General features: G+C 37.7%; 1 protein-coding gene across 1 annotated transcript; it reads left to right on the plus strand.

Annotated features, from left to right (window-relative positions):
- Positions 1 to 598: 598 nt before the first annotated feature.
- LOC113045627 (uncharacterized) lies at positions 599 to 5,202 on the plus strand. Its single transcript, XM_026206109.1, has 2 exons — positions 599 to 1,024; positions 2,130 to 5,202. The coding sequence occupies exon 2, from the start codon at positions 2,245 to 2,247 to the stop codon at positions 2,902 to 2,904; it is 660 nt and encodes a 219-aa protein (XP_026061894.1). The 5' UTR covers positions 599 to 1,024; positions 2,130 to 2,244; the 3' UTR covers positions 2,905 to 5,202.
- The last annotated feature ends 8,007 nt before the right edge of the window (positions 5,203 to 13,209 follow it).

The raw sequence follows: 13,209 nt of genomic DNA on the forward strand, positions 1-13,209 counted from the left end.
ACTAAACTAACAAATTACAAGTTGAAAGTGACCGCCTCAAAAAGTTTCCATAGCCTAGTTAAAAAACCTGTAATATTGAATTATTACATATATATATAAAATCACAAAATGTTAATATTTTCACTTGTAGGTTACGTCCCATTTCTTCAGGAATTTAAATCTATGCTGCACAATGTTTTGGTGTCTCAGAAAAGTCATTGATGTTTGCTGTGAGTGCATGTTTCTGGAGGAGATGAATGTGTCATACATAGGCCTACGGCAGATAGCCTACTGTTGGTTTCTGAAATAAAACAACGGCATATTACTAGTCAACAACATAAAATAACAATTAATGAATTTGACAGAAATTATGGTTATAATGGTACTTTTGTAAGGGGAGATACAATGTTTAAATGTTCATTTGCAAATATTTACATATAATAATTGTAGCATAATATTTACAGGATAATAATTTACAGTACTGCATAACTATTTACACAGTTTACAGGAAAATAATTTCTTGCAAAACACATAGTGCCTAATTATTGTATTTTGGCAGTTATATATGTAAAGGTTTAACTGTTTGTGCTGTTTTGTTTTTTGGAGTGGAGTATTTTACACAATGCACAGAGCTGAAGATGAGAGAGAGGGTCCCTCCTCTCTACACACCCAATGAACACAAGCCCACCCGCTCATTCACACCACCGATCAACACACGGGCTTCTGTGCAACCTGTTACTGCCAACACGAAGGGAAAAGATTACCACTTAATGCTTAGTATCATTTGGTTTTGTTAAAGAAAAATAGTCGTTTGTTCATAGAAACCCTGTCACTCAGAATCTGAGTCTCGAATCCAGCGCGTGGAGCGCGACTGACGTGTATTGAGTGACAGCCGTGTTGATCCGAGCAGCGAAACCCGCGTGAAAGACATCGTATTTTTTAGGACGTATTTATTTTTTTTCGACTTAAACAACAGGGTTCGCACACGTACCCGGAGACCTCCGTCAAGCAAGCCTGTGTAATTCATCTGGACGTCGACTAAGCGGTAAGCCCTTTTCTTGTTCATAAAGAGACGCTGACAATATTTCTAAATCACTGCATGTGTTAATATGGCTCAAAGCACCATATTTATATTTATCTGTATAAGCTGTCGTCTTTGACCACATTTAAGTGTCTCATCTCATGGGCTATTACATCCGGTAGGGGTGAAACCTGCATTGATGCTCACTGCTCCCATTAGTACCTACGCATTTTACTAACTCATTTTACACAGCTGATGACACAATATGATTGAAACTGGTATTGTGTGAAATGATTAGCTTCTTAAGTTTGCTTCAGAAAGTAGGCTAAAATGTGACCTTGGTGTTGTGAAGTAGGCTACAGTTGCATATAAGGGCAAATGGTGACTATAAATTAAAAACATTTCCGAGTGTCATGACTTTTGACTAATTTACTGTCATTACTTGCCTGGCAGTTAGGCTACCTTAGTTATTTTGTTACAAGATACTGTAACAAATGTAAAAATTAATTAGGGAAAAATTGATTGTTATATTTTTATTAAAGATTGCACTACCATTAGTGTATAAAATAGAAAACAACAGTACCATTGATAAGTATTATACTTAAAAATGACTGTTTTCTATTTAAATATATTTTAAAATGTAATTTCTGTCTGTGACTGATGATGAAAAAAACTGAATTTACAGCAACCATTGGTAATATTATTATTATTATTATTATCTATATTAAATTATTATTATCTATCTTTTCACACATACACAATATTATTCTGTAATATTTTTATAAGTAGAAAGTATGGGGCATTCCCAGAATTCCCAGTGGAAGCAATCACATTTGTTTAGATTTCATGTAATAGATTTGTTTACTCTTATCCTATTATCAGTGGAGAATTGATATTGCAATTGATGTGATTAAGTTAATGTTTATTAAAATAATTTATTGTTAAATGTGTTACCCTGATGGTGTTTTGGCTTCATGTGCTCTGTTATTATTGACCCCAGTTGCTGGAGAGGACAACTTTAATAATAACTCAACTGAATGGCATCTTGTAATGCTTGTTACGGTAAATTTCTATAATACCTGCAGTTTACTATAAAGTATGACATTTACTCTTTGTTTCTGTACTACAGGTAACATCCACAGTGAGTAAAGCAAGCACTAATGAAGAAGCAATGGTCATTTTCTACAATTTGCTGATAAGGACACAACGGGTGTGAGTGGGGTTGTGGCAGCAACTCTTTAACCATGACCCTCACCAATATGGTTTGCAGTGAACAGAATGCTAGCACATCAGTGCCTAAAAAGGAAACGCAGACCCGCAAGAAGCGGAAATCCCGTCCTCAGGGTCTGCCTTCTCCAGCCCTCTGCTGTGCATGTGGATTGTGCATTATGTTGGCAGGCATCAACATCACCTTAGTAGGCGCCTTCGCCTTCAGCACGCTTGTGCCCTCTAGCAATCCCCCAATCATCATCGGACCTATACTCCTGCTTGTGGCGTTCTCCTTCTTTGGGGCTTGCTGCATCTGCAGTCGCTTGCCTCCGCCTCAGAGCTCTCGACGGGCTAAAGGTGGCGGCGGTTTGGGATTCATGGGTCGGGGCGGAGGGGGGTTGAGTGGAGGGGCGGCGTTTGAGATTGAGACCAGCGAACACACTATGCAGGACACCACAGCCGTTCAGCTCAGTCCCACCAACTCGCCCTGCTCCTCTCACGCCTCCAGCCCCGAAAGAGAGGCTCCTGCCACTGCCGCCAACGCCACCGTTCCCGCCCCAGACTACGTCCCTCCACGAGCCTGCAAGCTCTTCACTATGGAGGCCAATGGACCTAGCTCAGCAGCCTTTTCTGCTTCTACAGGGGGTGGAGGGGCGGTCCGGCTCACTTTGCCCTCAGACTGCGCCGCCACTTAAGGCTGCCAGTTTAGGTTGCACTCTGGAGAAGGGCTGCTATTACGTTATGTAAATAGTTTTTCAGAGAGGAAGACAAGCGCTTCGTGTGAAGAATTCATTTGATCATCACAGCTGGCTTGTGCCACGAGGTGCAATAACAATTGAAATGTTCCCATAAATTCAGCGGGTTGATTTTTGGAGTCTGCGAGACCCATGTGCTCCTAATAGAAATGAAAGAGGTATGTCAGAAGCACATGAAGAGCATTCGCGTTCTAAAGAGAGAGAGCCTTGAAAGGTGAATCACTGTGGTGTGCTTCACATATTCATACTGTGCCACTGTTACTCAGAGCCTTCACAGTTACTGCGCTCAAAAGAGACAGAATCAGCTGTCGTGTGAAGATGGCTTTGGAGACGAGCCTGAGAAACAGAACGGAGAAAGACATAACACTGCTGTTGTCATATGTCAGTGTACAGACCAAAAAACAGAGTTGGTGTATATTTTCTCGTAGTCATTTTAAATGCTAAAATATATTTGAACGGTCAATTTTAGACCGAAGACTCTCCATGGCCAACCTTTTTTGGATTTTGTCTTTATCGGATGCTTAAATAAGCCGCGTCACTGTGCAAGAGAGAGAGCACTGCCGTTTTTTCACGCGATTTAGAAAATGAGGTTGCCAAGCAGATGCATTGTTTGTGTTCAAGTCAGACAAATAATTAATGCGCAATGAAAGGCGGAATTAAAACTTTTTCCAATTATAGTGCAATTCTCCGAACTCAGTGTGGGGTGGACATGCACATTTGATGACTGAGCAGTACTTTTACCATTGTTGAATTCTGGTTGTCATTGAATGTTGTGACTTATTCAATGAACCAACATCCATCCCATTGTTCTATAAGAAGAAGAAGAAGAAGAAAAAAAACAGCCGCAAGCCTTCTGTCTTTATTTTACACTGTGGTTTATAATGCTGCCAAGTAAGACAATATTTATTTCCTTTATGGTTGCCAAAAGCTGATTTCTCCTTCAAGCATTCCTGTTCCTGTCTCTGTTGTCAATACTTGTCTTATGTCAACAGTATGGTAACATTCGAATATAATACCTACCAATTTTTTTTTTCTTATCTTACTCTCTCTATGCCACCTGTTTTTTTTTTTGCCTTTCGAATGCAAGAGCCAGAATTGTTCTCAAACATGCCCTCCATCACTGACCCACACTGATGGTTCAAGCCAAACAGTGAAACAATTTCCTCATGTTGATTCTACCAGAGAGGCAGGGTTGCCAGGTTTTCGCAACAAAACCCGCCCAACTGCTACTCAAAACTGGCCCAAAATGTTTTCGGCGGGGTTCCTTTTTAAGAAGGAAAATTTATAATGCTTTTAGAAGTAGTTAGGGTTTTTAGATTGCCCCTTTGTTATCATATTCATCAGTTCCAACCAGCAGAAAGGGCTGATTTCATAATGAAACAATTATGTTCTTAGTGTTTTCTTTCATTTTCTGAGTGCCAGTGCATCTGTTAATATATACGTTTAGCTGTGTAATATAGTGCAGTATGTTTATATTAGAAGTATATAGGTCAGTATGTGATGAATAATGAAGAAAGTACAACATTAACTGCATGCTTGCAAACAGTGTTGCCACGGGAACAAAACAAAATCCTTGATCATTTAAAGAATAACGGTCTGCTTGTTCGTCGTGTGATGTATATGGAAAGTTTCAGTGTAAAGAAGAGGAGCTGAATGGTCTTTAGACTATGACCTCCTCTGTTTGTAAGCTGCTATCTGCTGTAGTCTGGAGGAAATGAATGCTGCCTTAATGACAGTGATCTCAGGATCAAACCAGCGAGGGCTACTCAAATGTCCAATCATGAGAACATTTGGTCATGTGGTATTAACGTACTAATGGTAATGTTTTGTATAAATGTATTGTTAATTATTTTCTACCATGTATGTCTTTTACAAGGAGTTTAAATGGAGGGAAATGCAATGTCGCGCAGGTTGAAAAGATTTGATAATGCTGTTAAACTGTTATTATTTTGGCGATTGGCTGTGTTGTGTAAAATGATGTTTGAATGGTGACTTGTTTTGAGTATTGTTGGCTCTGAAAATTTTAATTGTGTCTTTCGTAAGTTGCTCACATCATAATTATACACCATTTAACTCCCACTCGCATAATTCAATTACAATTGTGTCCACATCTGTTTTTTTTTTTTCTGAACTCTTCTCTTTGTTCTTTTGAGTATATATATGTGGGAAATATTACATTAGATTCTGAAAAAAACTACAACTCTTGGCATGTCAGAATATACATTAAAAACATCCTTCTTATCTGCTGTCTGACATTTCATCATTTCCCACTAAAAGAAATCATCAAGTGATTTGATGTAATGTTTGGCTACAAGGGCTGCAACGTTATATCTGAAATGAGAGAAGAGTCAGATCCTATTTACACACTGGACTGACATAAACATACTATATAGACAGTGTTTTCACAAATTCTTACCTATTAGCCCGTAAGCTATGTGCTATGGTATTGATTTTCTATTCATAAAACATTTTTATGAGCTGTTAAATTTTATATCTTTCATATCACACCTCAAATAACCAAATTCAGCCCTTGTGATTGAAAAAATCATGAGGATAATGATTTTATGAGGTGGTGATTTTGTATTAATTTGTATAATATGATTCGTACAAACAAACAAAAAAAATTTATAATAATAATAATAAATAAAAAAATGCATGATGGTCCAATGAACTGAGTGACGCCAATTCTCTAAAATGTAAAATAGTTATGAATTGCCACGAGAGTGTGTTGGCTTCACAAAGGGTTAGTTATTTTTCATCTTTAAAGACGAGCCTGCTGCTGAATATCCCAGACTGGGGCTAGTAGTCACACTGGGAAGTCTGAAGTCTCAAATATCAGACAAATATATGTTTTTGTTTATGGGTCAAAGACAAAAAAGTGTTTAACCATAAAAAAAGTGTAATACGGCTTTAAACTGTTGTAGTCCCCCCTCCCCCCCAAAAAATGCAAAAAGTTTTCTGTTTAATTTAATTGCAATTTTGTTTTTGTTTTTCTTAGCAAAAAATAACACACCACACACCATATTCATATTATACATATTCACACCACATACTAATAAGTTGTAATTTTACACTTTTAACATTTGCCACTATCCTTGGTTTTGCCCATTTGTCAGTAAGAATGTTTTACTGATTTAAAACACAATAAAATTTAGTATGCTCCATTATTCATTTAGATATTTTAATATGTACATGTCAGAATAAGCATGTTGTTTGAATTTTTGCATAAATATTGTGTTACACTGAATGACAATGTAACATTATTTCAACCAAATTTTGACATTTTATTCTCCAAAAACTTATTTAAAACCTTAAAAGTAGACATTTTACTTACATTTAATGTGCTTTCTATGGACACAAAATCACTTTTGTACATTTTTCTTGACGCGGACATCTTAACGTCTTTGACCCTTATACCTAATTTACACCATTAGTACTGGCTAAATCTTGTGGATTTTATGGCAATTTTGTACTTTTAAAATGTAATTTTTATTACAATAAAACTACACAGGCACAGCTATATAATATTTATTACACATTTATAAACAATAATTTGAGGTATTGTATTTTTTGCTGCTTCATTGCACTGATTTTATCATCATTAGCCGTTTTATGGATTCAATTTTATGTGACAATTATGTGAAAACACAAGTCCAAGCCAAACAAGGTCAACTTATGTTCAGTCCTTGTATTTTTAATGCTTAATAAGCTATATAGAGAATTTAATGATACACCTACCTTGAGAAATATTCACTATTACTGGTAGCCTAACATTGGGTTATAGACTATATGGAGAAATCTCACTGCTCACATGGTCGCTCTGAGGCTGTCGGTACTGGGAAAACTGCCTACAGCTCATGAGTGTAATGTTTCAATATGTACACTCCCAAAAATTAAAGGAAAATGATAAACAATGTGTGCTGAACAACTTCATTAGACGCGATTGAGCTCTCCAGTCGATAGCGCCCTCAGTCGGTCTTTGATAAAATTGTCTGGTTGTTGAATATATTTGCTCATCTACTTTATCTTTTCTTATTAACTACCTTTAGTTTGCATAGCTTACTGAAAAATAGGATTAGTTTACCAACACACTTACCACAGACTCTTTCTAGGCGCCTCATCTCGACTGCTTTAGTTCAAAAATACTTTGTTGGTTGTCGCTGTTTGGCCACCAGAGGGTGCTAGACCCAAATTTATACTAACATTAGGTTCCTAATGTTGGATTACACAGTGTTTGGTCTGACAGGTTACTTTGAGTATTTCCCCAATAGTAAAATATTATATTTTCTATTAGAACAGAACAAAGGAAGGCTATTTCCTAATCTATGCATTGTCTGAGGTTCTAATAAATACTGAATACACAAATTCACAGCGGTCTCAATTATATTTAACAGTAAATCCCACAAATAGTTGGCTTCATAACCATATTAAACCATGTTAAGCTTTTCTCTCCTCAGTTTCACTTGGGACAAATGCAAATTTCATGTGCATTACACCTACATTTTCCAATTCCATAAATGAATCTGAATAATCTGCCATTTAAACTGGAAAATAAATCTGCCCATCTGCTGCTAATAATAACAAACCTTGATCTGTACACTAAGAGTTTTTTTTAACCATCAGTTTCTAATAATATTTGTCCCAGGACAATAGCAGAGAAAACACACCAAGAGGACACTCCTTTATCTTTGCCAGTATTACACAGGTAGATTTGTGTCTCTTGAGAAAACTTGCATATCTTTTTCCAGAGATATCAGAACGGTATTGTATACTAGAGATGTCACTAAGATTAATTTAGTGTTTACTCTCACATCGCTATCTCTGTTTAACTCACCCATTGTATTACCTTGTGATGTAATAAACTACTCACATTCATCACCCACAACTGTTTCTAATGTCAGCTGATCTGATCAAAGAGCAAACAGTGGTTTCTCTTGGAGTTCAACTGCAACTACTTCTGTGGAAGAGTTTATCTGTCCATGCTCTAGTTTCTGAATGGATTCAATTCAGGTGTTTATCAGACCGTCTCTTATTTCAGTTGTCCTCCCTGAAACCAGTCTTAGTTAATCAAGGTCAGTTAAATACACTAGGACTGATTGCATCTCTGAAACACAGTCTGTTTTTGTGGTTTGTCTTCATATTCTTTCGGCCAACAACTGCTCAGCATGAACTCTCCTGAGAATGTGTTCATGTGATGATCAAAGTAATGTTTTATGCCAAAACAGATTATAAGTGTATTTATGATTAGTCACATGCCAGTCCTGGCTGTAGATAATGTTGACTGTCTGAGGACTGCAGGTTTGATGGCAAACCATGTTGGTGAAGTGCTATGTAAGGTAGTTAAGCTTTGGAATGCAAAAACTGAAAAAAAAAAAAAAAAAAAAAAAAAAAAAAAACAACAACAATTTTTTTTTTCTTTTCATTTCACCAGTGATACAATTAAAAACTGAAAACATATTAAAGACAGTATTTTGTGGAATAACTGTTAAAATAGTTCTCATAAACTGAAAAAAAAAATAAATAAATAAAAATAAATTAATTAATAAATAGTTAAATATGTTTTGTGTTTAGTTTGTTTACTATTTTATTGATGATATTTCTTTTATTGGTTTATATTTTTTATTTGTAGAAAAAAAAAAAAAAAAAAAAAAAAAAAAAAAAAAATATATATATATATATATATATATATATATATATATAATTGACGCAGGCTTATAAATATTAATACATATTACAGTATATTAATATGTGAATATATCAATATAATAAATATTAGCGAGTTTTGATAAGATTATCTTATCAAAATTTCTATACTTATTTTATATTTTTTCCAAACATTCCATTCAAATTTAGTATTCATTAATTCATATTTTCATGACAATTCTCATATTTTAAGATTGAAAGTCAGACTCCGTGGGAATGTACACCATGTTTACATAAATGGCATTTGAAACTCACAAAAAAAGATAAATTATGAAGCCATGAGTCATTTTAATGTGACCTAAATATAGCAAAAGGAAAACAAGCACAAATAAAAAAAAAAGTGTTTCTTATATGTTATTTGACTGCTTTAGCAATGTATAATCTCTATGGATCGAATCTCATAAGAACTGGCAAATTTTAGTGTTGTATTTGGGATGCAGCAGGTGCAGAATGCTAATGTGCAGAGGAATGAATGAGTCCAAATATGTTTGGACAGCATGTCACTTATTACCACTGCATAGTAAATAGTACATTAGCATTTGTTTGCAGAAGCACGTTTTTATACACCATTCCCAAATATAATACCAACTGGAACCCGGTCTTGGACAGTCCTTTCATGCAATCATCTCCAAATGACTGTGTGCAATGGTAACTGACAGAATGTGTCATTACAGCAATGTTATTGCTTAGTCACAATTCCCGTGAAGAGATATTTGATTCAATAACTGTGTTTAACCCAGATTTGATTGAAATGCATGAACCTGGTAAATGATGTAGAATAGGTGCAGATGCAGAGGGAGCGTAGTGTTTGTGTGACAGTACGGCGTGATTCTCTCGTCTCAAATCCCCTTCATTCCCCTGAGGGACAGACGGGGTTCCTCAGCCTTCCCCATCCGCTCAGAACTGGAACGTGGCGGTTGCTCGGAAGCATGTGTGTGTATGTGTGTGTGTAAGAAACCTTGTCTGTGTCCCCAGCTTGAATGCGTCAGGGAGGAGTTTAGAAAGATAGAGAGAAAGGGAATAATCAAGCAGAAGAGATTAGGGAAAGACGAGCTGCAAGAGTTCAATGCAAGTAGACAGCAGTTATGTAACTGTGGCCAAATTGACCCAGCTTTATAATGCAGAGCATATACTGGGAAATACCAGTGAAGACTGGAGAACAGATCGTTCATTGGCGTTGGAAATTATCAGTGCTGTTTCATGTCAAATATCAGTTTACCATTATATGATGAAAAGTGTATCCTGGTTTGTCAGTCTCGAATCTTATAACCATTTAAATTGGTTATGATAACATTTTCTGTGCATAAAAATCACCTTTGTAACCCTACCTGTCTGAATCAAGGTGTGTCTGCCCTGTGTGAACCCTACAGTTTTTCTCGATTGCCAATTCACCATTTTCTCACAACTATACATAGAATCTCAAAACTACACACCAACTTGTGCATACTTCAAACCTCCAGGTCAAAATCAAATACTTTAGTCAAAAACATGTTTTCTTTTGTCAGACTCAAACTTTGGCCTCAGATGATACACAAACCTGTCAAATACACAGACTATTTTCCTGCCTAGAGAAAACTAATGAGATCAATTTAAAACACTGTTACAAAAACCTCCTTTTGGGAGTCAATGCTAGTCAATGAATGCTACAGTATACGGCAATACATTACACTACTGTAAAGAGAGCATACAGTACAGTTTTTCTCGATTGCTTAAAAACATTTCTGGAAATTGTGACTCCTTTCTCGAAAACTCTGAATACATATCCATAACTTCTGACCCCATACGTCCTGTTTTCAGGTCAAAATTAAGCTCTCCACTCAAAACTATTCAATCTCAAATAACAAATAATTGCATAACAGAGAGTCATCTCTTTGTTCTGCAAAAATACAGTACATGTAAGTATTTGACTTCAGTCAGTTCAGCAGTTATAAGATTGAGGATATACAACTTATGCTTCAGCATTTACTGTACATATATATAAAAAGTAAAAGTTCTTTCGTCTGAAGTACTGTTACTGTTCCGTCATTATATTTTATATGTAAATAGTATTGAAAGCCTGTAGATGAGCTGTCTTCATGCACAAGAACATTTTCAACTACAGCTGTACAGCGCTGTGGATTTCATCAGGAATAAATGTACTTTGACCCCGTTCCCTTCATTTTTCTTTTCCCCTTCTCTTCATCTTTGTCTCCCAACAGTAGGATTCATCTTCTGAATCACATACTGACCTGTGCTCCTTTTTACATCATCCTGTGTGTCATCAGTTTTGCTACTTACAGTTTTTCTCAATTGCTAAAACACTAAAACCCATTGGCTGAACAAAGTTCTCAGTTGTCTGAACTCACTTAGCTGATTGTGCAGTCTGTTGTCAGTACCTTAAACCATTTCACATGGTAAAACACAATTACCAGATCTCACTTGCACTTTTCAGAAAAACTCTAGTACAGGGGTGTCAAACTCAATTCCTGGATGGCCGGAGCCCTGCAGAGATTAGTTCCAGCCCTGACTTGTTTAGTTGAATCAGGTGTGTTCAATTAGGGTTGAAGCTTTTTCCTCTCTGTGAACTGTCACCTTATCGTGGCGGAGAGGTTTGAGTACTCTAATGATCCTGGGAGCTATGTTGTCTGGGGCTATATGCTCCTGGTAGGGTCTCCCAAGGCAAACAGGTCCTTGGTGATGGGCCAGACTAAGAGTTTGCAGCCGAGTGTGAAGTGGCTGGGATGAGAATCAGCACCTCCAAGTCCAAGGCCATGGTTCTCAGTTGGAAAAGGGTGGATTGCCCACTTCAGGTATCTTGGGGTTTGTTCACGAGTGAGGGAAGGATGGAGCTTCTGCAGTAATGTGGTCGCTGTACCAGTCTGTTGTGGTGAAGGAGGAGCTGAGCTGTAAGGCAAAGCTCTCGATTTACCGGTCAATCTACGTTCCTACTCTCACCTATGGTCATGAGCTGTGGGTCATGACTGAAAGGACAAGATCCTGGATACAGGCGGCCGAAATTAGCTTTCTCCGTCGGGTGGCTGGGAGCTCCCTTAGAGATAGGGTGAAAAGCTCGGTCACTCGGGAGGAGCTCAGAGTAGAGCCGTTGCTCCTTCACATCGAGAGGAGCCAGCTGAGGTGGCTCGGACATCTATTTTGGATGCCTCCTGGACGCCTTCCCAGGGAGGTGTTCCAGGCACGTCTCACCGGCAGGAGGCTCCGGGGAAGACCTAGGACACACTGGAGGGACTATGTCTCCCGGCTGGCCTGGGAACGCCTCGGGGTCCCCCCGGAAGAGCTGGAAGAATTGGCTAGGGAGAGGGAAGTCTGGGCGTCTCTGCTTAGACTGTTGCCCCCGTGACCCAGCCCCGGAGAAGCGGAAGATGATGGATGGATGGATGGATGGATGGATGGATGGCTAAACTCCGCAGGGCTGTGGCCATCCAGGAATTGGGTTTGACACCCTTGCTCTAAACCAGGGATCCAAGTGTACATTCAGAAACATTTACTCTATTCGAGATTGTCTACGGTACTAACACATACTATGTGAATGACATTATGTTAAGTACATGCAGTCTGCCTAATTGTACTCTACAGTTTAGCACTGTCTCTGTACGACTTAAAAAATTCTAAATACAGTATATTGTATTCCTACACATGCAATATTTGACTAGGAATCCTTGGACAGACCCCATGACTTCATCTTTGTTGATGAAGCAGGCTTCAATCTAACATCGAGGAGAAGCAGAGGCCGAAACATGATTGGACAGTGGAACATTGTTGAAGTCCTGGTCAGTGAGGTGGCAATGTCACAATCTGTGCTGCTATCAGCAACCGTGGTGTTTTACATCACCATGTTACACTTGGGCCATAGAACACCCAGCACCTTCTAAGATTTATTGCCAATCTAGGAGAGATTTTATTTTAGCAGCAGGTTCAATAGCAGCAGGGTCAAGAGCTAAATGAGAATCCCATTCCCACACATGTGATAGTTTGGGAAAATGTCAGTTTCCACCGAGCTGCTCAGATAAGGGAATGGTTTAACATCAGTGGGCCGTTTATGAACGTGTACCTCTCTCCATAAAGGACTTGCCTTTCCTGAATCCGATTGAGGAGTTTTTCTCCTCTTGGAGATTAAAAGTACTGTATATGATAACCCTATGCCAGAGTAAAGTGCTGCAAGCAATGGATTTAGCCTGTGGTATAAGGAGGAGGAAGAACAATTTTTTTTTAAAGAAGAATAGTAATTTCTGATCAATTTTGAGGTACTATGATAGAACATGTTTTCGTTCATCAAAAGACAATGACGTAAAAATATGAAATTTGTTTTGAGAGAAAAAATTTAGCTCTCCCTGAGAACAAAGTTTTGAACAATGTGTTTTCTATTTTTGTGATGTATTGTTTACTGACTGCTTGATCGTGTATATCATTTTGATCACTTTGTTTATGATTGGAGAGTGTTTGATTTTGAACACCGGTAAAACTGTTTAGAGGTGAAAGTTTCATTTTTGCGACAGGAGTCAAGAGGTTTCGTCAATAGTGCTTGAAGATGAGGTTTTGTTTAAA

The sequence above is a fragment of the Carassius auratus genome, chromosome 27 (assembly GCF_003368295.1).
Source record: "Carassius auratus strain Wakin chromosome 27, ASM336829v1, whole genome shotgun sequence".
NCBI lineage: Eukaryota > Metazoa > Chordata > Actinopteri > Cypriniformes > Cyprinidae > Carassius > Carassius auratus.

Coding starts and splice junctions, on each gene's coding strand:
- LOC113045627 (XM_026206109.1), top strand. CDS start 2,245: ATGACCCTCACCAATATGGTTTGCAGTGAACAGAATGCTAGCACATCA.